The 24354-nt window shown below is 40.9% G+C and overlaps 1 protein-coding gene across 1 annotated transcript in view; it reads left to right on the forward strand.

Moving 5' to 3' along the window:
• Positions 1-4275: 4275 nt before the first annotated feature.
• Positions 4276-24354, forward strand: part of Rbl1 (RB transcriptional corepressor like 1) — a 65480-nt gene continuing 45401 nt past the window's right edge. The window contains exons 1-9 of the mRNA XM_057780811.1: positions 4276-4473; positions 8561-8694; positions 12617-12817; positions 13140-13204; positions 13302-13430; positions 13535-13695; positions 18056-18105; positions 18842-19028; positions 19798-19964. Coding sequence (XP_057636794.1) covers positions 4318-4473; positions 8561-8694; positions 12617-12817; positions 13140-13204; positions 13302-13430; positions 13535-13695; positions 18056-18105; positions 18842-19028; positions 19798-19964 — 1250 coding nt within the window. The 5' untranslated portion in view covers positions 4276-4317. The remainder of the gene's footprint in view (positions 4474-8560; positions 8695-12616; positions 12818-13139; positions 13205-13301; positions 13431-13534; positions 13696-18055; positions 18106-18841; positions 19029-19797; positions 19965-24354) is intronic.

The following is a 24354-nucleotide window of genomic DNA, read 5'->3' on the forward strand; positions in this document are numbered from 1 at the left end:
ACAGAGGTAGTTCTAGGATGAACCAGGGCTTCCAGAGAAATCCTAACTAAGAAAAACCAAAAACCAAACCAAAAGAAAGCAAAACAAGTCTTCAGATTTGCAAATCAAAAGGAAAGGGGCATATTTTACGATTTCTAAAGAATAGTGAACTCCAGAACATGGGATGATTTCCCTGACTCAAAGCAGTCCTGAACTGGCCATGGTTTCTATGCTCATCTGTCCAAGGAAGACAGTACTGATTTAAGATCATTCCCATTATAGAACATGCATAAGGCCCTGGATTTAGTTGTCAGCACCATAAAAATACATATAAGTATGTATAATATATAATTATTCTAAAATTGTTTATGAGGGAATTATTGCCCCCTCTTTTTGTTTTTTGTTTTTTTTTTTTTGGTTTTTCGAGACAGGGTTTCTCTGTGGTTTTGGAGCCTGTCCTGGAACTAGCTCTTGTAGACCAGGCTGGTCTCGAACTCACAGAGATCCGCCTGCCTCTGCCTCCCGAGTGCTGGGATTAAAGGCGTGCGCCACCACCGCCCGGCCCCCTCTTTTTGTTTTAACAGAAATGATAACACAAGTATAGAAAAGGAAAAAAAAATCTCAGTGATAGTGATTTACAAAGAAATTAGAGGGACAGTTAAGAATTCAAGAAAAGCTGGGCAGTGATGTTGCATGCCTTTAATTCCAGCACTTGGGAAGCAGAGGCAGACAGATGTCTGAGAGTTCGAGGACAGCCTGGACTACAGAGTGAGTTCCAGGACAGCCAGGTCTGTTTCACAGAGAAATCCTGTCTCAAAAAAAAAAAAAAAAAAAAAAAAAAAAAAAATCCAGAAAAAATGTTGTTTTAGTCACTGTTCTCTTGCTGTGAAGAGAAACCATGACCAAGGCAGCTCTTATGAAAGAAAGCACTTAAGAGCTTGCTTACAGTTTCAGAGGTTAGTTCGTTATCATCATGGTATCATATTGGCAGGTGCTGGACTAGAAGCTGAGAGCTACATCCTCAGCTGTAGCTAGAAAGAGAGAGGTAGAGGAGAGAGAGAGAGAGAGAGAGAGAGAGAGAGAGAGAGAGAGCTCAGAGAGCCTATGCCTAGGCCTATTATAGGCTTTTGAAATCTCAAACCCGCTCCCAAGTGACACTTCCTTCAGCAAGGCCATGCCTACTACAACAAGGCCACACCTCCTAATCCTTTTAATCATTTTAAGTTGTGCATTCAAATCTATGATTCTTATTCCAATCACCATAGATGTTCTTTTGTGAACCAACAGTAAAAAGGTGATAAAACAATAAGAACATATATAAAATAGGCCCAGCTTACTGCATATCTACGGGGGCGAGGACCCGAACTGTCAGTAAGTCAGTAGTCTTGCCACCCCACCCACCCCACTTCAGAAGCCCACACACGTGCAGCCAACTCTGTTCTTTACTTCTAAACAAGATGAAACCAGTCAAGCTTCAAAAAGATTATACATGCATCTGCTGCTAGAACAACTAACAGGCCATTTTTTTTCACCAACCAACGCACAAAAAAATTATTTTTCAATTTTAGCACCAATGGTGTAGTGGGTATTTCTAGGACAAAATTTGATGTGTCTAGGACAGAACACTAAAAGGGAGAGGAATCTGCGGGCAGTTTTAAATACCATCACCTGAAAACTAGAGAAATTTACAAGCAAGTTCTCAGGCCTTTCTCCTCCTATTACCTGGTGACCTCTAACGAGCTTTTGGATTATATTACTGCCCAGATTTGTCATTTCAGCAAAAGACTTCATAGGGTTATAAGGTCTGGTCAACCAATCTCTTGTTTTTTATTGAAGTATTAATGAAAAAAGATTTTTGTTTTGTTTTCCAAATAGTTTAAATAGCCACAGTCCACAACTTCCATTATGATAACCTGCTTTAGAGTTTAAATGAAATTGTGAGGCCTCCACTGTAATGATTTCAGCCACATAAGGCTGATACTTCCGGGTTCTAGTGGCCATGCATGTGCAGACGAACCCTCAGGCAGAAGTGCCTAAAGGCTTCCGGGATGTTAAAGGGCCGCGTGACCCACATGCTGGGTGGAATACATCATCCACGTTTGACTCAGCTAAGCCCTTGTGTGCATGCGTGGTTGCATCATCCATGTATGACCCAGCTAAGCCCTTGCGTGCATGCGTAACCCCCCCCCCCATCTGCGTATGACATAGCCACGTCAACCCCCTGTGTGCATGCGCTAGGCAGCTTTTAAAAGCTGGACAGGCCATCTTCCTCTCTCTCTTTCTCCACACTGACTTCCCCAGACCTGTACAAGCCCCCTCTAGTAAACTTCTAAGCGGGTTTGTTGCGTGTTCTGTGTTTCCTTCTCATTTGCGCCAGGTAATTTCTTCCACTTCCTACAAGAACCCACCATGAAACTACACTATAGCCAGCCTTGCTTGTCTTTTTGCTTGATGGTCCATCCTAGTCAAAATCTTTTAACACCTTGGCCTATGTTAATGGGTGGTGTGTAGCTATTTCTTCTGAATTGAAGCATTCTCTCCTGGAAAGAGGCTCATAAGACTCTGGGAGAAAACAAGACTTAAAAGGCTCAGAAACTTACAGGACTCACAAGATCCAGTCCTCAGGAATATATTACATTTATTATATATATGCATTAAATAATTGCTAGGGAAACTCAGGCTGGCGGTGATGCCAGCTAGTTGTACAGGGAGCTCCAAGGATGTGGCTTTTGGAGGGTGTCATCCATGACAGAATGGACTTTTTGATGAACAGCTGTCTTTGCACCCATGCTCCCTCCTCTAAGTAACCCCAGTAAATTGACTGTTTCCCTAAAGCTGGATGAGGCTGGACTGTTTCCTAGGATGTTAGCATTTGTCTCTCTGGGATTTCCCCAAGAAAAATCACATAACACAGGGCTCCTCTCAGCAGTGTACCCTTGTATTTTAGTCCAAAGAGTCCTTGCAATCTGGCACCTTCCAGCATGTAAGACAGCACCCCACTTATCTCCAAACTTGGTAGTCTTTATCTTATCCCATTCATGAAGCCATAGCTGCAGCCAGAGGAGTTTGTGTGAAACAGACTGATCGTCACTAACATGTTCAAATCTCTGCTTGGAGTAGAATATCCAGGCTTTGGTGGGGCATGTGAATTCCTTCATGACTTGCCTCGGTATCTCCATTTTCTTCTTTAGTGACTCCTTCATCCAGACAATGGTACTTTGTAATGTTTCAAATACACCACACTAAGTTCTGAGTGCCAAGAACTAACCCAAACTAGGGAATACAGTGAAGACAAAAGGTCTATTCACCATTTAATTATTTTAGTAGGCAGAGCTGGCCGATTAGCACGACAGTTTCAGAGAAGGTACCATTGAGACAATGAAATGGATGTCGGGTGGGAGGCGTCACCTACTTTTAGCTGTACCGCTCAGAAACGCAGTTTGATGAATACATGAGAAAAGCCTCCTCCGACTGAGAACTAGCTTGATATTTCCAAGGTTAAGAATTACCTGATGCATCTGAATGTTTTATTTTTCTGTATTTTAAAGACAAAAGGTATTTCCTGAGGGATTCTAGGTGAAACTGTCCGGTCCTGGTTTACGTTTTAAAAACACGTTTCAGGTTAGCGCAAAAGACCATCTCTACTCCTGAAATGGCTACTTACTAGGACAGTTTTAGAATCCAGGGAGTTAAGAAAGGGCGAGGCTGAGAGGCGTCACTTAAACTTTCCCTTGCCTCTCCATCCCTTTCTGGCGAGCCAGAAGCCTCCGACGTGGCGCTGCTACATCAATGAGCCACTTTCGGCTGCTCCCTCCCATCTCCATCAAGGGTCAAAGCTCAGTGAGAGCGGGTTTAATGCGCGCCGGGGAGCTGACAAACCTAGGGTCCACGGACTAGTGTCATGGAGAACGTTTCTCACAGGGGTGGACGAAGTCGCCACAGGTAGCCCTAAGTTACCCACACCACGGGACCCGCTGTGGAGAGCGCGGGTCGCAAGCTACAGTCCCGGCGGCCTCAGCACCGGCTCGGATCCTTCCGCCCGCTCCCTCGCGTCCGTCCCTGCGGGCCGGTGCCCCGGGGCTGCCCCGCAAGGGTCCGAACTAGGGCTCCTTTAGAGTCTGAGGTCCATCTTCTTATCCCATTCCCGGAGCGGGGCTATTGCGGGCTCCAGAGGAGAAAAGGGACTTTTTGAGGAGAAAAGCGGAGGCAGACGATGAAGGGAAGGCGAGCTCAAGCAAGCGATTTTCGCGCGCTTTGTCGCGGGGGGTTGTGGGTAGCTCGCCGGGAGGGAAAAGACAACCCCGAAGCCGGGTCGCGCCGCCCGTCGGGCCGGAGGGGATGTTCGAGGACGAGCCCCAAGCCGAGGGGGCGGCGGTGGTCGCCGCGGCCAGGGAGGCGCTGCAGGCCCTGTGCCAGGAGCTGAACCTGGACGAGGGCAGCGCGGCCGAAGCCTTGGACGACTTCACCGCCATCCGCGGCAACTACAGCCTAGAGGTGAGCGGCGGCAGGTGGGCGGCGGCCCCGACCCTCGCCAGGCCCCACCCCCGGCCCGCCCCCGCCCCGGCCTCTCGGGCGGTGGGAGTTCCCCCACCTCCGAGGGTCTCGGAGGAGTGCGGGGAGGGAAGGGTGGGTGTAGCTCGGTCAGCCCACCCATTTGTTTTGTGGCGGGAAACCGAAGCTGAGAAAAGGAACTACTCCCGAGTCCCGCTCTGTTCCGGGGCTCCCTAGACGTCAGGCTTCCAAACTTGATTTCTGCGCGCCGCACAGCGCCCCAAAGGGCGCGGTGCTGCCGTTAAATCGATCAGACCTGATCCTGTGATAAAATGAGTCGCTCATCGCTGCCCAGTCCTTTGCTTATGTCTTTTCCCACTCTTTAAACACGTTTGGATCCCCTCTCCGCGGAAGAGAAAGCGGGGTCGTAAGAGGTTAATTTGGTGCCCCAGGTGACACGGTTTGTGACGGAGTCTGGCTCAACTGTATGAGCCTTTTAACCTCTCCACCCTTCTGCCTCATAGGGTGCAGCAGTGGGTTCCTTTAAACCAGGGCAGTCTGATCAAAGTCAGCACACACAAAGCTCTTCTCAGTCCACGTTCCTCTCTGCCAGGTCGTTACCGTGGTCTGGCCCTGAATAAAATAAGCGGTGGTTGTCACTGTTAGATTTTCCCAGTAACTTTTAGATCTGTCTTCACAGCAGAGCAGTGTTATCACGGCCCAGGATTGTTTTGCCTAGAATCACTCGAATATCGAAATTTAGAGAGGTATATAAGCTCAGTGTAGAAGCAGAATTGTAATGACATGTACAAGTGGAACTCATGCCCGTGGGTTCAACAGGTCGAAAGTATTTGGGGAAAAACTTCATTTTCCTGAACGTGAACAGACTTGTCATTCCACAAACAATATAATATCACTATTTACATAACATTTACATCAAGTAATCTAGAGATCATAGGTTATGTGCAAATGCATTGCCATTTTAAATCAGGGGCTTGGACATCCATGGATTTTGGTATCTTCTGGTCTGTGGGAACCATGCCCCAGGGGATATTTCAGCATATCCCTGGGATATACAGAAGCTTTCATTATCCACATGGGCTGGATTCACATATAGATTGCTCCCCTGACAATTGCTGCACTCAAAGGCATGGAGTTGGAAATGAGGATGGAGTGGTTGAGACAGGCAGATCCCAAGTGCTCCGCCCTGGCCTGCCAGTCTAACTGCAACACAGAGCTCCAGGTTCAGTGAGAGATTCTGCCTCAGAAGACACCCAACAGTTATCTCTGACCTTCACTCATGAATACATGAATGGGGGAACACATTTACACATGTGCACATGCAATGTGTACACACGCACACTATATAAAAAAGTGAGGGAAATTTTAATGGCATCTCAGTTGGAAATGTTTTTTTTAACGTCCTGAGAAAGCAGTTCTAACCTCCCAGGCCTTCATTTATTATTAAGTACAATCTGTGGCCAAGTCACTCAACTTAGATGCTTGTTTCAGATTCTAGGTATGTTAAACTCAGCCCATGTTGTTAGCTTTCTGCAGTTCACTCTGCCTGGACTATTTTCCTTCACCTGTAACTCCAGAGAAGGTTGACAATCTAAATGCTAAATCCATAGTTAGGCAGAGTCATTGACACCTTAAATGTTTACTGTAGAAAGCATGGTTCAGCAGTTTAGATGCTGGCTGCTATTGCAGAGGTCCTGAGTTCAATTCCCAACAACCGTATGGTGGCTCACAACTATCCATAATGAGATCTGGTGCCCTCTTCTGGCGTGAAAGCATACATGCAGGCAGAATACTGTAGGCATACTAAATAAATAATCTTTAAAAATTGAGTGTGGAAGTAGTCTGCCCTGTGCTTTGTTTTTTCTTGTTTTTCTTCTTTTAGTTGTTAGTGAAAGACACTTGGAGAAAAGGCATCTCCCAGTCTCTGCTGCCCCTAAGAATCCTGTCTACAGTCTCTACCCCTGCCTAATCCACCACACAAAGCCCTGCTGGCGTTTTGCCTTTTCTCACCTAACTTATATTTTTTGGTAGTTTGCTACTGAGCAGTTTTAAATCTTCCTTTGTAAAGTTTCTGTTGATATCCAGTCAAAGTCAATTAACTACACTGTATTTTCCCACACTTTCTCTTCAACTCTTACAACATATATATGTATATATAAGTTGTGTATGTACACACACACACACTCACACACACACACTTTACCAATTATGGAGAACAGTTTCTGTTACTATTCTTAACTTCAGACTTGGAGATTAAGAGCCGTTTTTGATTTTGTTTTGTTGGTTTAAGTATTCTACCACTGAGGTATATCTCTGATCCTCTCCATAAAAAATTTTAAAATAAAATTTTAATTTATAATCAGAAGGTGGCATGTGCCATGTGGAGGTTGGAAGACAACTTCTGTTGGGTCAGTTCTCTCCTTCCACATTGACATGGGTTCCAGGGATCAAACTGAGATCTCCAGACCTACATAGCAAGTGCCATCTCTCCAGCCCTGTATCTTAATTCCTTTTAGGATTATTGCCATTTATTTTTAGCTTATAGTTATATCATTCTCCTCATTCCTTTCCTCGCTCTGACCCTTCCCTCTTTTATGTACCTCCCCTTTATGTTGTCTCTCAAAATCACGGTCTCTTTATTTAGTTGTTGTTCTATATGTGTGTAAATGTCTATGTGTGTGTATATTTCTAAATATATAAATGCAGTTTGCTCTGTCCACATGTATATGTTTTTAGGCTGATCATTTGATGTTGGAGAGCCAGTTGGTGTGCTGTTCCTCTCAGCACTCCTCAGTTCCCTGGTTCTTTGCATAGGTTCCTCCTTCCACATTAGCACATTGGTCAATTGGTGTCATCCTTGTTCAGGTCTTGTTTATGCAGCCATGCTAGTGTCTGTATCTCTAATTCTTTTTTTTTTTCCCTCTGGGTTACCCTCACTGTCCTGGAACGTGCTCTGTAGACCAGACTGGCCTCGAACTCAGAGATCCAAATGACTCTGCCTCCTAAGTACTGGGATTAAAGCTTGTGCCACCGCTGCTAGGCCTGTATCTGTAATGCTTAATCCTCTGACTACAACTATATTTCATCCAGTCATGCAGTGTTTCCAGCTTGAAAACATTTGAAGTCAAGAGCAGAAAATTAAGTGTTGAATTAACAATCGTTACTTTTTTATAGCGTGTAAACTGAGATATCTATGGTGGTGGAGAACTATGCTTAATATTTTAAAGATAACTTACTATAAATAATGCCCCAAATCCTGCTCTCACAAAAATGACATTGTCCCTCATATTGTGGGTATTAATAATTACTGTATTATTATATATCAGCATATTAATATAAATATTAATATTTTGACATGTGACTCCCTTGACAACTTTCTACTCTATTTTTTTCTTTTCTCTGAAGAATTGGTTAAAAAGAAATATACCTTTTTTTTGTTTTGTTTTGTTTTGTTTTTCAAGGCAGGGTTTCTCTGTAGCTTTTGGAGCCTGTCCTGGAACTAGCTCTTGTAGACCAGGCTGGCCTCGAACTCACAGACATCCGCCTGCCTCTGCCTCCTGAGTGAGAAACATGAAATTTAAATAATAGAAAAGAATAAATACAATCAAGAATGTGACTGCCAGGTGGAGTTGGCATATGCCTTTAATCCCAGCACTCAGGAAGTAGAGGCAGGTTGACCTCTGTGAGTTCAAGGCCAGCCTGGTCTACAGAGCTAGTGCCAAGATAGCTAAGGCTACACAAAATTCTGTCTCAGAGAGAGAGAGAGACAGAGAGAGAGAGAGAGAGAGAGAGACAGAGAGAGAGAGAGAGAGGAGAATACAAAAAGATTTTAGTAAAATTTTTTCAGTAAGGCTAAATTTTGAATTAAGTAAGAAATCTATTTTTAGATTTAGAAATTCAGGAAAATGTCTGATTTTTCTAAGAACAGGGAGGTAAATGTGGAGGTCTGTATTGATATTTGGGACTGTATTCGCTTTATTTCTTTAGGGTTTAGAAAGATGAAATTGTAAAGCCTTTCCCAGATAAGCATTTTAAGGTGTCTCTGTATTTTTCTTGTGCTTCCCTGCAGGGAGAAGTTGTACACTGGCTGGCATGTTCTTTATACGTTGCTTGCCGCAAGAGCATCATTCCTACAGTGGGAAAGGGCGTCATGGAAGGAAACTGTGTTTCATTGACCAGAATACTTCGCTCAGCTAAGTTAAGGTGAAGCATTTTGCTTTCCCAAATGTTTTAGAAGTACTAAATTTGGGCTGGAGAGGTTGTTCAGATATCTGTTACACAAGCATGAGTACCTGGGTTCTTGTGCTCTGGGGCCTTAGTGCTAGGGGACTGAGGCAGGCCAATCCTAGGGCTTAGAAGGGAACAGTCCAGTCAGAATGACAGCTCTACCTCAAAAATTGAAGTGGGGGTTCTGGAGAGATGGCCCAGTGTTTAAGAGAACTTCCTGTTCTCCCAGAGAACCTGATTTGGTCCCAAACATCCATATCGGGGCTCATAACTCCCTGTAACTATACTTCAAAGATATAGTTACCTTTGGCACCTTCTTGCTTCTTGTGTTTCCCTGCAGGGAGAAACTCTGCTTAGACATGGCATGCACACACACACGCGCGCTAAGATAAATTTAAAAATAAAAAAATTTAAGTGGAAAAGTTATTGAGGGAGATACTTCAGTGTCATTTGCTGGCTTCCACATGTAGCTACATGAACAAGTATACACACATGCACACATAAACATACACCACATGCACACAGAGTCCTAAATGTCATTTTAGGATTCGGTTTCTCTCATTTTAAATCGTTTGACTTTGTTCTGTTACTGCATGTTCTTTCCCAGTTTGATCTTGCTTCTCTACGTTGCCTCTTCAGATTCTAACTTAAACCAAATACTTCTGTTAAATTGATTTTAGCTATACTTTTGCTCACTAATTTTTTAAAATTTGAAAATAGTTTAAAGCTTACAGGAGAATTAGAAAAATGAGAGAAATGGAAAGAATACCCATCTACCTGTGATCCCGTCTCACCGGTTATTGCCATTTTACGTCATTTACTTTGTCAGTTTATCTTTCTGTATTAAGTATTATGCTCTTTCTCTTCAGTGCTTCTTCCTTACTCATTTTAAAATGAGTTGTACTCTTTATAACCTTTTATCCTGAAATTGGTTTCAGTGATATTTTAATTAGTTAGTAATTTACTTATTTTTGAGAGTGGATCTCACAATATAGCCCAGGTCCAGGCTAGTCTCAAACTGTGGCTCTTGCTTCAGCCTTCCAAGTGCTACAATTATAGATGTGTGTCATCATGCCCAGTTTCAGTGTTATTTTTTAATTAACTATGATGCAGTCTTCAGGGAACTTAACATTTTTTTTCAAGTCTGCCATCAATAGTCTAGTTTTGTTAGTTGATCTAATAATATTCCTGGTAGCATTGTTTTTCTTTGAGTATCATTTCCAGTTTTGGATCAGTACTACATTCACTTATTCCTATTTGTTCCCCTTTAAAAAGGAATATTTCTGTAGCTGTTGTCTCTTTTTTATTTTTATTTTGTTTTTTCAAAACAGGGTTTTTCTGTGTAACAGCTCTAGCTGAATAGTCCTATGTGGTTGACATAAGAGCAAGTAAAAGGTAGAACTTAGACCTACAGAGTGCCTAGTAGTGACAAGTTGAACAATAAAAATCAACTATGCAGAAAACAGGGCAATACATTGACACGATGACCAAGTCAATAACATTAATAAGATGAAGATGGATATAATATGCCACTGTATGTAGTTGTCCTAAAGACTTAAAATCACTCTATGCAGTATCAAAATGTACAACTTATGTATATTTAGCCTTAAGGAAACATCAGACATATGTCAAATGAGGAACAATCTATTTTAAAAGAGGACTGGGGCAATTGTAGACTTATTAAAAAATGTTATCATGGGGCTGGGGAATATAGCTCAGTCGGTAATACACTTGCCTAGTGTGCCTGAGACCCTAGGTTTTTTTCCAGGCACCAACCATATAAAAGCTGACATAAACCGGTTATTTTAGCACTGGATGGAGACAGGAAGTTTAGGGATTCATGATCATCCTTGACTATATAACAAATTCAGAGTCAGCCTTGGGCTACAAAAGACCTGTCTCTAAACAACAGAATTATAGCTTGAAAAATTAGATCAGTACATGCTTATAATAAAAATTTCAAATGAGTTCTAGAAGTGGATGATGACGGTGGCTTTACAACATGAGTAACCAGATGTAACTGGACTAGACATTAAAATAGCAAATGTAATCCTGTGTGTAGTTTATCAGAGACATGAAGATGGTTTTTAAAGGTTGGGTGTGTACCTCCATGGTACAGTGCCTGCAAGTAATACGTTGGGTGTGATGCGACATGTCAGTTATCCTAGCACTCAAGAGGCTACATCAGGCCTCTTGGAGGCCACCCTGTTCATTTTCATCATGTGGTCAATGATTCAAGGCCAACCTAGGATACACACATACCAGGAAACTTTGCACCCCAATTTCCAGTGAAGCAGGTCTAAAAGAAGTAATTCTCAAAAGTGAGGAAATCCTCCAAGGAGAGAAAACATTCCACACTGAGCATCTTCCTATCCCAATCTGACCCTGCCAAAAAAGGGAAAACTTCATAGTAACTAATTGGGAGGAGAAAAGAAAATAGTAGGACAATTTTTTTGTTTGTTGTTGTTTTTATGTTGTTGCTGCTGTTGATAAGGACTTTTTAGGATTTCAGATTTTAATTAATGTTTCAAATTTACCTGTGAACAATTAACTGATAACTTTAAAAACATTACCTAGTATCCCTCTATATAGTGCCAGATAATTAATAAAGTGAGCTTTTGACATTATGAGTGTTTAAGACCGTGCTAACAGATCGTATACCATTATTGGGTAAGCTGAGAAAGTGGAGTAACAATCTATTATGATTTTCTAAATATCTACGTATTTATTTTATTTTTGGTGGTGATGTCACACACTAAAACAAACACTGAGCTGGAGAGATGACCCAGCGGTTAAGAGCACTGGCTGCTCTTCCTGAGGTCCTGAGTTCAATTCCCAGAACCCACATGGTGGCTCACAATCATCCACAATGAAATCTGGTGCCCTCTTCTGGCAGGGATACATGCAGGTAGAACTCCAAGTACATAATAAATAAATTAAAAAAAAAAACAAAAAACAAAAAGCCTGTTAAAACTCAAATACTTAGCTGGTCCTGGTGGCACACAGCTTTAATCCCAGTACTTGGGAGGCAAAGACAGGCAGATCCCTGTTAGTTTGAGGCTAACCTGGTCTCTAGGGCGTGTTCCAGGACAGCCAGACCTACAGGGAAAAACCCTGTCTCCAAAAACAAACAAAAGCCTTTAATCCCAGCACTTGGGAGGCAGAGGCAGGCGGATCTCTGTGAGTTCGAGACCAGCCTGGTCTACAAGAGCTAGTTCCAGGACAGGCTCCAAAGCCACAGAGAAACCCTGTCTCGAAAAACCAAAAAAAAAAAAAAAAAACAAGCAAAAGAACTCAGATACTTGAATTTTACTCCCAACCTATAATAGTCTGCTTTGTGAACAACTTTCATTTGGGAGACTTGTTTTTTTTTTTTTCAAACTAACTTTGTGAACCTATAAATTAATTGTTGACTAATGTATACTTCATCAACTATATGTAGATCGTTGCCGAGGTGCAGAGGAGGAAAGAAATAGGTAGCTGCTTTAACATCCTAGAAGGTTGCTGTCACTTCTGTGTCATCAGTCTCCGTGATGGTCCTGGGAAACAGTGCAATTCATAGCAGTAAAGTGAGGGCTTATGTTGTTTGCTTTTTCATAAATTTAGGTTTAGGTTTTTTTTGTTGTTGTTGTTGTTTTGTTTTTTGGTTTTTCGGGACAGGGTTTCTCTGTGGTTTTGGAGCCTGTCCTGGAACTAGCTCTTGTAGACCAGGCTGGTCTCGAGCTCACAGAGATCCGCCTGCCTCTGCCTCCCAAGTGCTGGGATTAAAGGCATGCACCACCACCACCCGGCCATAAATTTAGGTTTTTAAAGACTTTTAGTCATCAAGAGAATGTGTCATTTTCAGTCCATTATATGAGCTCATTTTAAAGTTGTCTTTTCTTCCTTTTCTTTGAAGCTTAATACAATTTTTTAGTAAAATGAAGAAGTGGATGGACATGTCAAACCTACCACAAGAATTTCGTGAACGTATAGAAAGGCTAGAGAGAAATTTTGAAGTATCAACTGTAATTTTTAAAAAATTTGAGCCCATTTTTTTAGATATATTTCAAAATCCATATGAAGAGCTACCAAAGTTGCCACGGAGCAGGAAGCAGAGGTGAGACATTTAATCTCATATATTTGTGATACAAGATTATTAGGAGAGTTTAACTTTAAAAGTCTGCTTATTACCTTTCTGCAAAGACTTAAATTTCTTTGAAAATTTATGGACAGTTGCTTATATTTGAAAATGGGCAATACTTTTATTATTATTTATTCTGATGTTCAATGTAGACTAAAAAGCTTTAAGAAGTCTGTTTTTGAGCCATCTGTCCACTTGAGTGGAGTTTTACATGAATTAAACCCTTTTATTTATAGTTGCTTTTTCAATGCTTAGCAGGTTAGTCAGACCAAAAGAGTACATTTTTTTTTCATTTTAGGAGAATTCCTTGCAGTGTAAAGGATCTCTTTAATTTCTGCTGGACACTCTTTGTTTACACTAAGGGTAAGTTGACATTCTCAGAGCTTACGTTTCTACTCTGGGATTTGGTGATGTTTGACATGAGCGGTTCCTGGGTTTTAACTTTTTTTTCCTTATAAAGGTAATTTTCGTATGATTGGTGATGATTTAGTAAACTCATATCATTTACTTCTGTGCTGCTTGGACCTGATTTTTGCCAATGCTATTATGTGCCCAAATAGACGAGACTTGCTAAATCCATCATTTAAAGGTAAAATATTTAGTTTTTAAAAGTAATTATTAAATTTTAGAAAAAGCTAAAAAACTGACTGTTCTTTTTGTCCTTCCTGTTCCTTTCATGGTCTGTCAAACTAGGTTTACCGTCTGATTTCCATGCTCCTGACTTCAAAGCTGCAGAAGAGCCTCCTTGTATCATTGCCGTACTTTGTGATCTACATGATGGACTTCTAGTAGAAGCAAAAGGAATAAAGGAGCATTACTTCAAGCCATATATTTCAAAACTCTTTGATAAGAAGGTACTAACAAATAAGATGCTTAGGGGTCAGCAGCACCCTGAAAGGGTAGAATCTTCTCAACATTGTAGGACCCATGTAGCATGATCCTAATCAGTCCTATTACTAAAAGCCAGGAGTCAAATATTGGGGTAATAGCCTGAAAGATCAGAGAAGCAAAGGAGCAGCAATTATATTATATTCCTGTCACCACCTCCCAAGTGCTGGAATTAAAGGTGTGCACCACTGCCTCCCGGCTCTATGGTTAACTAGTTACTAGCCCCATGCTCTGATCTCCAGGCAAGCTTTATTTGTCAGAACACAAACAAAATACCACACAATAGTCCTGGTCAGATGTCCCAGGTCTGGGGCTAGAGAGAAAGCTCTAAAGTTAAGAGCATTAACTGTTCTTCCAGAAGACCCAGGTTCAGTTCCTAACACCTACCATACCCAGCTCATAACTTCCTGTAACTCCAGTTCCAGGACATCCAGTGCCTTCTAGTCCCAAGTTTCAGTGTCTGCTGTGATGCAGCCTTGCCCTCTAGTCACAGGAGACTAGTGGTTGAAGAAAGTGCTCAGTTATATGTTGTGTCTGGGAAATGCACTGCCAGCAATTTTTGGGGTTTCTGGCAGAACCTGCATTTTCCTGAGAAAGGGTTCTGAGAAGCATGAGATCAGAATGAACTGACTGATTTTCTGCTGCAGTCATTCTGTTAAGTGCTGTTTACTAAAAGCATTGTAATAGTATAACAACTATTGTTTTGTTTTGTTTTTTCTTTTTTTTTTTTTTTTGAGACTAGGTCTCACTATTTAGCTCTGGCTGTCTTGGAAATCACTGTGTAGACCAGGTTGACCTTGAAGTCACAGAGCTCTTTCTGCCTCTGCCCCAAGTATTAAAGTGTGTGCCACTACTCCCAGCTACAACTATCACTTTAATTCCACATAAATAAAGCAGAAAACTGCTTTCAGGCTACTTACATGCACTCTGATTTTTTTTTTTTTCTGTAATTGTCTATTTTTATGTTTCTGAGTTGGTTTATCATGGAGGAGTTATTAACTTCTCACTTCTTCAACCATGAATCATGTAATTCAATTAGGCCTTGTCTTTTCACTTTGGTAAAGGATTTTGTTTAAATCATCACTCTGGTTCCCCATTTAGTATTAAGAGATTTTTATTTACTTATTATTATTATTATTCTTATTTTTGTTTGTTTGCTTGCTTGTTTTTCAAGACACGGAACTAGCTTTGTAGATTAGGCTGGCCTTGAAGTTGCAGAGATCCACCTGGTTCTGCCTCCCAAGTGCTGGGATTAAAGGTGTGTGCCTCCATGGCCTGGCTTAAATTTTTTTAAGTATTATTATTATTGTTTGTATGCATGGATGCCTGTTGTGTATATGTGAGTACACATGCCACAACATGTGTGGAGGTCAGAGGATAACTTCACGAGTTGGTTCTTTGCTTTCATGCTTAAGTGGGTTCCAGGCATCAAATTCAGGTTACCAGACTTGTGGGGCAGGTGCCTGTATCTGCTGAGCCACCTCACAGGCCCATGATATTTTCTTTAAGCATAAAGCCTTTCCTAACTGGTTTCTTCTCCCTTCTATACTTTGTATTTAATCTTACATGTCCTGGAATATGTATACATCATGATTTCTTATAGGTATGTGTAGCATAAATTTTAATTGGTCTGTATAATAATAAAAAAACAGTCAGATATAAGGATTAATACTGAAGATCCAGAGAAACAAAGTAGGCAGCCATTAGGGAGACCTTTTACCTCTATCAATGCTCAAACCAAAGAGGCGATCCTGTCATTAGAACTGCATCTCCAGACTGCATCTGTCTCCATCAAACCTCAGACTGCCTTGAGCTTCTGTCTCCTCCCAGCCATATCACTCCTGTCTCCACCTCCCCAGTGCTTGGATTAAGGGCATGTGATGCTAATACTGGGATTAAAGGTGTGTGCCACCACTGCCTGGCTTCTAGTGACTTGACTTTGCACTCTGATCTTCAGGCAAGCTTTATTTCTTAAAACACAAACAAAATATCACTACAGGTATGTTAAACATTTCCAGAAAAGTAAACTTTTAAAGAATATGTTGTGCAGACATAGTATACCTTAGTACAGTGGCCCAAATCCCATTTTGTCTATATTTGCCACTATTGTCTTGGCATAATTATTGTAACAATTTATCCCATTCCAGAAGCAAACCCATCATCCAAACCATTATGACTTTGAAACTACTTGGAGGCTAGTCATATTCTGGATTGCATGATTGGACAGGATAATAGTTCAGCTCTAATGCCAGAGATGTTTTGTTTGACTTGTAGGATGATACTTACTTTTATCTTGTTCAATTTATTATTTAAGTAACATGACCTTTTATATGAAAAGCTTTTAAAAACAAGAAGCTATGACAATTCAAGGTTGGAATTTTTTGTTTTGTTTTGTTTTTGTTTTTGGAGAAAGAGTTTCTCTGTGTAACTGGCCTGACTGTCCTGGAACTCTCTCTGTAGACCAAACTGGCCTTGAACTCACAGAGTTCTGCCTGCCTCTGCCTCCCAAATGCCGGGATTAAAGACATTCACTACCTAAGGGTTGGAATTTCTACACGGTAGACTATTACCAAGCTAAATGATGACTGTCATTTTTAGGATGGCAAATGTACCTTCAGCTTTCTCTGTTCACGTATGATGGACTTTTGCTCTTGATGGCATTTCCCTTTGTTACCTAACATAATGACAACCCAAGTCTAGTAAGGCAGATGGAATTACTGGCCACTGTGGTTTTCCTTTCTCATCAGTAATAGGAATCAAGGCCTTCCTCTCTTTCAATTTGTGGTACTGAAGATCAAATCCAAGGCCTTATAAATGCTAGCCAATGAGCTAACTACCCAGCCGCAACCCCTTTAATTTTCTCTTAATCTTTATCGTTTGTTTGTTTTGAGAGAGGGTCTCATGTAATTTAAGCTAGCCTCAAACTCAAACCAAGGGTAACCTTAAACTGCTGATACTTTCCCCTCTACATCTCACGTTCTGGGATTGCAAGCATGCCTCTCCTTTTTAAACTTTTTGCTTACTGAAGCATGTAGTAGTAATTTTAATTTTCCTTCTCATAGACTAATATTTAATAATGGGTCTCTTTCACTAGAATTACTGGTGAAATCGCTTGTTAAAAATACTTTCTTGGGCTGAAGAGATGGCTCAGAGGTTAAGAGTGCTGGCTGCTCTTCCAGAGGTCTTAAGTTCAATTCCCAGCAATCACATGGTGGCTCACAACAATTTAAAATGGATCTGGTACCCTTCTGGCCTGCAGGCATACTTGCAGGCAGAACACTATATTCATAATAATATCCTTAAAAAAGTGCTTTCTCAGTGTAGAGAGTAAATGTCAGTGGAATGCTTAGCTACAAAAGGAACATCTGTATCACATCCCCTCCCAAGTCTCAGAGATCATTTGGAAGTGGTCAGAACCACTCTACTCTTTGAGTTCACAGCAGCTGTGGTTGCCTACACAGCATCAGTTCAGTCAGCATTCCTGTATGGAGTGGGCAGGCAGGAACTGTGGTTGGTTGATAGCTTTAGGGCAGGGAGAGTCTATGCTCTTTAACGGCGTGGCACATGATAGGTTAGCTACACTCCAGTGGATGACTCTACTCCTAGTTGTATGGGCAGTACAAGTTGGAGTCAATATGTTATTTGAAAAAGTGGGGGAGGTAGGAGTAGATTTGGGAGGAATTAGTAGTGAGTAAGTATGGTCAAAATATATTGTATGCAATTCTTTAAAAATTAATGAAAATATTTTTAAATTTTGGAAAGAACTGTCGTAGGCTAACCTTGCAGTGTTTTGAAAATTTGCCCTTAGGGTTGTGATCACTGGCATAGTGCTCACTTTGCATGAGTGAGATTCTGAGTTCAGTATCCAGCACCAGTTAAAACAAAAACCTTTGATTTTTCTTATTTGGGAGGATGGTGCTAGAGGACAAAATACAAAAACAAACAAAAAACAACAAAAAAGCCCAAAAAACAAAACTGACTTTATATCTGTTTTAATGTTCTATGATTATGTTTTAGTCTAAATGTCTTTTTAAAAATATTTATTTAATTTTGTGTGTGTGTATGGCTGAGTGTGTCTGTTCATCACATTTGTGTAGAATCCCCTAGAACTGGAATTATAGATGATTGTGAATCACCATGTGGGTGCTAGGGACTGAATCCAGAATTCGTGCAACAATAGCCAGTGCTGACTGCTGAGACATGTCTCGAGCCCCTGCTCTGAAACCTTCAATAATTCTTTTTATGTGTATTATACATATGTGAAATGTTACTGAAATCTCATTTTTGTGTTTGTTGATATTCCCTATTTTTTTTTTTTTTGGCCAGATTTTAAAAGGTGAATGTCTCTTGGACCTTTCCAGTTTTACTGATAATAGGTAAGTATTTAAAGATGAGTGTGCTGGCACACACCTGTTGTAATCTCGGTACCTGCGACTTGGTGGCAGGAGGATTAGAAATTCAAGGCCAACCTTAGCTATGTAGTGAGTTTGAGGCCAGCCTAGGCTACATGAGATCTTACAAACAATAGGTAAATATCTAATACAAATAGTGCTGTCATGACACAGACTAGCAATAATGAATTGTTGAAATTTGTTAAGTGAAACATTAAATATCAAGGTAACTTCTTCAAATTCAAAAGTCTCGCTTTAATGGCATTGAATGGAATTGTCACTAAGCCCTGTTGGCTGAATATATTTAAGAAACATTGGCATTTGAAACAACTGCACTCCCCTGAGAATTCAGAAATTCACCCAATGACATGTGTGTTTGATTTTATATTCTTCCAAATAATCCACATTAGCAATTGAGAATGCTCTTATTTCAAAGCCAGTTGATTTCCTCAGGGATCAGATGTGCCTTTCTTTTCTTGAATTAGCTTGACAGTTTTAGATTAAGTATATGGTCTCCTTTCCCTCGCACTTCAAGATAAGTTAGTGCTGTGACCGGCATGGATATTCATAATCAGGTAGGGACCTCTGATATTAGATAAGCAAAGGCAATAAAAATGCAGTCATCACTTTCCTGAGCTGTAGGCTGGATCTTCTTCATCTGAGATTCATCTGTCATATGGCTCAGTTTTATTCTGGTAGCTCAAAGCAATTCTCTTTACAGCAAAGCAGTGAACAAGGAGTACGAGGAGTATGTTCTAACTGTGGGTGACTTTGATGAGAGGATCTTTTTGGGAGCAGATGCTGAGGAGGAAATTGGAACACCTCGAAAGTTCACCGCTGACACCCCATTTGGGAAACTGACATCAGAGGCCAATGTGGAATACAACCTTCAACAACATTTTGAAAAAGTAATATAACCTAGCGTGGCCTCAGTTCTGAATGATACTTGTCTTTTCTTTGTGTGATTCTACTAACAATAGAGGCATCTTTCAAATTAAATATTGAGTTTCTGCTACTAATTCATATTTCCCATGAAAGCTCTGAAAGGTAATTTTTAAACTATAGCACTTACTCTTCCTATTAGTCATGATTTATATACATTTTCCAAGCACGCCTGGGTTTGTCATTATATGGTTTTTGATGTAAAATTTACACTTAATTACCAGTCTCTTTGCCTCAGCTTAGCCTGTTTATGTTGCTTCAGAATTGTAGTTTTACTTCCCTGCACTTGACACAAACTGCTTTTCTCTGACTTCTGCTATGTAACTGTAGTGGAATGTTGAGGGCCAAGGTTTAATTTCATGTTTATGTGTGAGATTTATTAGAGGACAGAGGCTAATGGAAAATTCACTCCTGCAGAGAGTGGGAAGCTACTTTCCAACTTTTTATTAACTTCATTAGCACAGACAAGTTTTACTATCTGTGCCTACTTCCTCATGTATAGAATTAAAATAGATATGCGTCATATTTCAGACGTGAGACTACAAATAAAAAGTGTGATTCTATTGTCCAATGTCATTAGCATAATATTGCTGGACATCTGATGGCTGACCTGAAAAGGAAGAAAAGTGTTAAGCGATGCACCTGTGAATATGGGTAGAAGATGGGACACACTGCACTGGTCGCAAGGTCAGAGGGAGTCTCTCGTTAATTTCACACATTTTCCTTTTCTGACAGAAACAGTCATTTGCACCTTCTACCCCGCTTACCGGACGGCGGTATTTACAAGAAAAAGAGGCAGTCACCACTCCTGTTGCTTCAGCTACTCAAAGTGTAAGTCGCTTACAGAATATTGTGGCTGGACTAAAAAATGCACCAAGCGAGCAACTTCTGAATATTTTTGAGTAAGTATAATGTCGTTTTCCTAAATGTTTTATTAAAATTAGAGTCTTTGTGCAATTATGTTTTTAATATAGTCAGAATTTTTGAGACTGGGAGTGCATGTGGCGAATTTTACTACATCAATTCTATCATAAAATGGGTTCATGTCTAGACAGAAACACCTACTGAAATTTTTGGCATTTCACAAAATAATAGACTTTCAAGTGTATTTGAAGTTTGTTGAGTGTTGACCTTCCACTCCTGTAGGTACTTGAGTTATTTGTGTTTTTTCTTTTTAGTTGACTTTCTAAAAAAATTTTTAATGTTTTTGCATTCACTTATATATTCATGGCTGTAGGGTTAAGAATACCATGGCATGGTTGTAGAAGCCAGAGAACAATTTGTGGGAGTCAGTTCTCTCCTTCCACCATTCGGATTATGGATATTGAGTTCATGTTGTTAGGCTTAGCGGCAAGTGCCCTTACCCACTGAGCCATTTCACTGGTCCCTAAGTTCACTTTAAATGAGTTCAACTTGAGTGGCTATTTAAGGTGAGACTGCTTTCCCACTAGGGAGAGTATATAATTTTATGGAATTGTTTTTTAAGAGATGTATTTCTTCATAAAAATGAAGCCAAGGGGCTGGAGAGATGGCTCAGCGGTTAAGAGCATTGCCTGCTCTTCCAAAGGTCCTGAGTTCAATTCCCAGCAACCACATGGTGGCTCACAACCATCTGTAATGAGATCTGGTGCCCTCTTCCGGCCTGCAGACATACACGCAGACAGAACATTGTATACATAATAAATAAATAAATATTAAAAAAAAAAAATGAAGCCAAATCAGAGACCATTCTTTCCTGATTCCTAATGAAATGAGAGAGTAATGAGAATCAGAAAAGTAATGATCAGCAGCTGCCTTTTTGGACAGAGAGCTGACTTCATGTTATAGACTTCCCAATTAGTGGGCAGGAAAAGAAGTAGATGATTCTCATATGGCCATCCCCAAGAAGTGGTACTGGGAAAGGGACAGTTTAATAAAGTTGTAATTTTATGAATTGGTTTTCTACGCTCGCCTCTTTCCTTGAGGCATAGTGATCATGAGTTCAAGGCCAGGCTAGGTTACAGGAGACCTTATCTCAAAAATAAGCAAGCGGAAGTAGGGATAGAGTTGACAGCATCTCTAGTCCCAGGCTACTGTTGCTGTCTTCTGAGAATTAGTCCTCTCCAGTAACTTAGGTTGCACCTGACCCTGCAGCTCAGTACTTCTCTTTTCTTTGATGATTGATGAGGAAGGAGAGCTCTTGCTCGTTATGTGAGCCCTGAACAATTTTAAAAGTTAACTTTCAGGGGCTGGGGAGATAAATCAGTTGGTAAAGTGCCAAGGCCCTAAGTTTGATCCCCAGAACCCATATAAAGAAGTTGAAAGTGGTGACTTCCCTTTGCAAATCAGAGCACCAAGGAGGCAGAAGCAGAGGATCCTTGAGGCTCACTGGCTAGCCAACCTAGCCACATCTGAGAACCCAGGCTAGTGAGAGAACCTATCTGAAACAAAATAAGTGGTCAGCTCCTGAGGATTGGTGTCCAAGGCTGACCGTTGATGCCCTCACACAAGTGCATAGGTGTACATAGACACTAGAAAAGGGGAGAAAATAATGCTCCAAAGTTGTCAGTTTTTACTATGCTGAAGCATGGGTATATTTTGTAATCATTGATGATCACAGAAATGGTAAAATTGTACTAAACCTCACAGAAGAGTATAGAGTGACTGCTTGAGGTGCACTGTGTAGCTCAGAGACCTAGAGCAGTAATGGATGATCTGCTCCTTCCCATCAATTTGACTTCACTGTGCTGACAAGGTCAGCAGGCATGATAGGGCCTAGCGTGGGCAACCTTGAAAATGCAGGATATAAGGACGTGGAAATGAAAATCCTGGGATTAACTCTTTAGGAATGTGAAATATACACATAAAATAAAATATCTCAGTGGAAAAGGGAGGGAGGAGCTGGGAGTGGTGCTGTAATCCTAGCACTTGGGAGGTGGAGGCAGGTAGGTAGGGGTTCAGTGTCATCCTCTTTGGCTACATACTGAAATTAAGACCAACTTTAAAAAAGAAGGAAGAAGAAGAGGAGGAGGAAAAAAAATTAAAATTTATGTCTAACCTCAGAGGACCCCAGATAATGAAAAGAAACTTGGAAAAAAAAAAAAAAGAATAAAGATGGAGGCCTCCCACTTTATTTAAAAATAGTACAAAGTTTGAATAATCAAAATAGCATGATATTCAGCCAGACATGTATAAACCGGGGAAACAAAATGGAGAGAAATAAACTCTCATACACATGCGCGCACACACACACGTATATGTGGTCAAGTGGTCTTTGATAGTGGTGCCAAGACCATGCAATGGGTTACAAATAGAAAGAAATGTTGGTAAAACAAAATATTCCCATGCAGAAGAATGAAGACATTATATAATATTAAAAATTAATTCAGGGCTCAGAAGGACTAATTCATATCTTTTATTTTTTACTGCTAAACCAAACCTGCTGACCTGAGTTTGATGTCCAGAATCCACATGGTGGGAGGAGAGAGCTGACTCCTGAATGTCTTCTGCCCTCCACATGTGTCCTGTGATACACAAGTGCCCCCTCCTACATATACACAAAACAAATATAATACAGAATAATGAATACTCCTGGGACAGAGAGATGGGTCGGCAGTTAATAGCACTTGTTGCTTTTGCAGAAATCCTGGGTTTGATTCCCAGCACCTTCATCAGACTGAGACCCTCTTTGGCCTCTGTGGGCACTGCATGCATTTGGTGCACAAGCAGACACCAAATGTGCACTACCATACCCAGTAAAATAACATAATTAAAAATGCTTAAGCAGGGTAGTAAAGCAGCTCAGCAAGTACCTGGTAAGTTCAGTCCCCAAGACTTACATAGTGTATAGAACCAACTCCCTCAAGGTTCCTTCTGACCTACACACATGTGCCATGACCTATATCCCCCTTCATCCATACAAAATTAATAAATTTATAAGTTTTTTAAATGTTTAAAGCACTACATTATTTTTCCAGAGAGACAAATAGCGAATATGAAAGAGTACTGAGCATTACTAACTGGAGAAGTGCAAATCAACTCACAGTGAGCAGTCATTTCTGTCCATCAAGATTGCCAAATCTTAGCCGGGCGCACGCCTTTAATCCCAGCACTCGGGAGGCAGAGGCAGGCGGATCTCTGTGAGTTCGAGACCAGCCTGGTCTACAAGAGCTAGTTCCAGGACAGGCACCAAAACCACAGAGAAACCCTGTCTTGAAAAACCAAAAAAAAAAAAAAGATTGCCAAATCTTTCACTCTACCCCCCAAATCAAAAGATAGAATCTATAGTGGTGTAGTATTTGTTTTGATAAATACAACTTGCCTGAAGATCAGAATTCAAAGCAACCACACTGGTCAGTTATACAGTCCAGGCAGTGATGACACACATCTTTAATCCCAGCAGCCACACTAGTTAGCCATAGAGACTGGGTGGTGGTGGTGACTCCTTTAATCCCAGCACTGGAGAGGAATATAAAATGGGAGGAGACAGGTCTCATGCTCAGTCTCAATCTGAGGATTCATGGAGACAGGATTGCCCATTTCAGTCTGAGGTAGAAGTAAGAACTAGTGACAGGCTGCTTTGCTTTTCTCATTTTCGGCTTGAACTCCAATATGTCTCTGGGTTTTTATTATTCGTGCTATAAGAATCATTAGTGTTAGTAAGAATAGGAAGAAATTAGGATCCTTAGACATTATTTTTGAGGATTGAAAAAAGGAGCAATCATAGTGGAAACTGATACAATGTTTCCTCAGAATAGTAAAAATTAGGCTGGTGAGGTGGGTAAAAGTGCTTGTTGTACAGTCCTAACAGCCTGAATTTGATGCCTGGCACCCATGGTGGAAAGAGAGCCAAGTCTCCAAGTTGTCCTCTGATGTCCACATGTAGACCATTGCACAGTAATATTTATAAGGAATAAAAGTTGGCCAGACAGTGGTGATGGTGCATGCCCCTAATCCCAGCACTTGTGGGGCAGAGACAGGCAGATCTCTGTGAGTTCAAGGCCAGCCTGGTCTATAAAGCAAGTTTCAGGACAGCCAGAACTGTTACACAGAGAAACCCCGTCTCAAAAAATCAACCCCCTCAAAAAAGAATAAAAGTTGATTATCATATGACTTGGTTAATACCACTTCCGGAAAATGTATTCAAAGCATTGAAAACAGGATCTTTTGTTGTTACATGGTTTTTGCTGTTGTTACTCTGACAGGATATCACTATACAGCTCTGGCTGGCCTGAAACTTGCACAGATCTGCCTGCCTCTGCTTCTCATGTGCTGAAAATAGGATTTAGAGGGATATAAGGAATGTTTATATAT

This window comes from Chionomys nivalis, chromosome 9, assembly GCF_950005125.1.
Source record: "Chionomys nivalis chromosome 9, mChiNiv1.1, whole genome shotgun sequence".
NCBI classification, from domain to species: Eukaryota; Metazoa; Chordata; class Mammalia; order Rodentia; family Cricetidae; genus Chionomys; species Chionomys nivalis.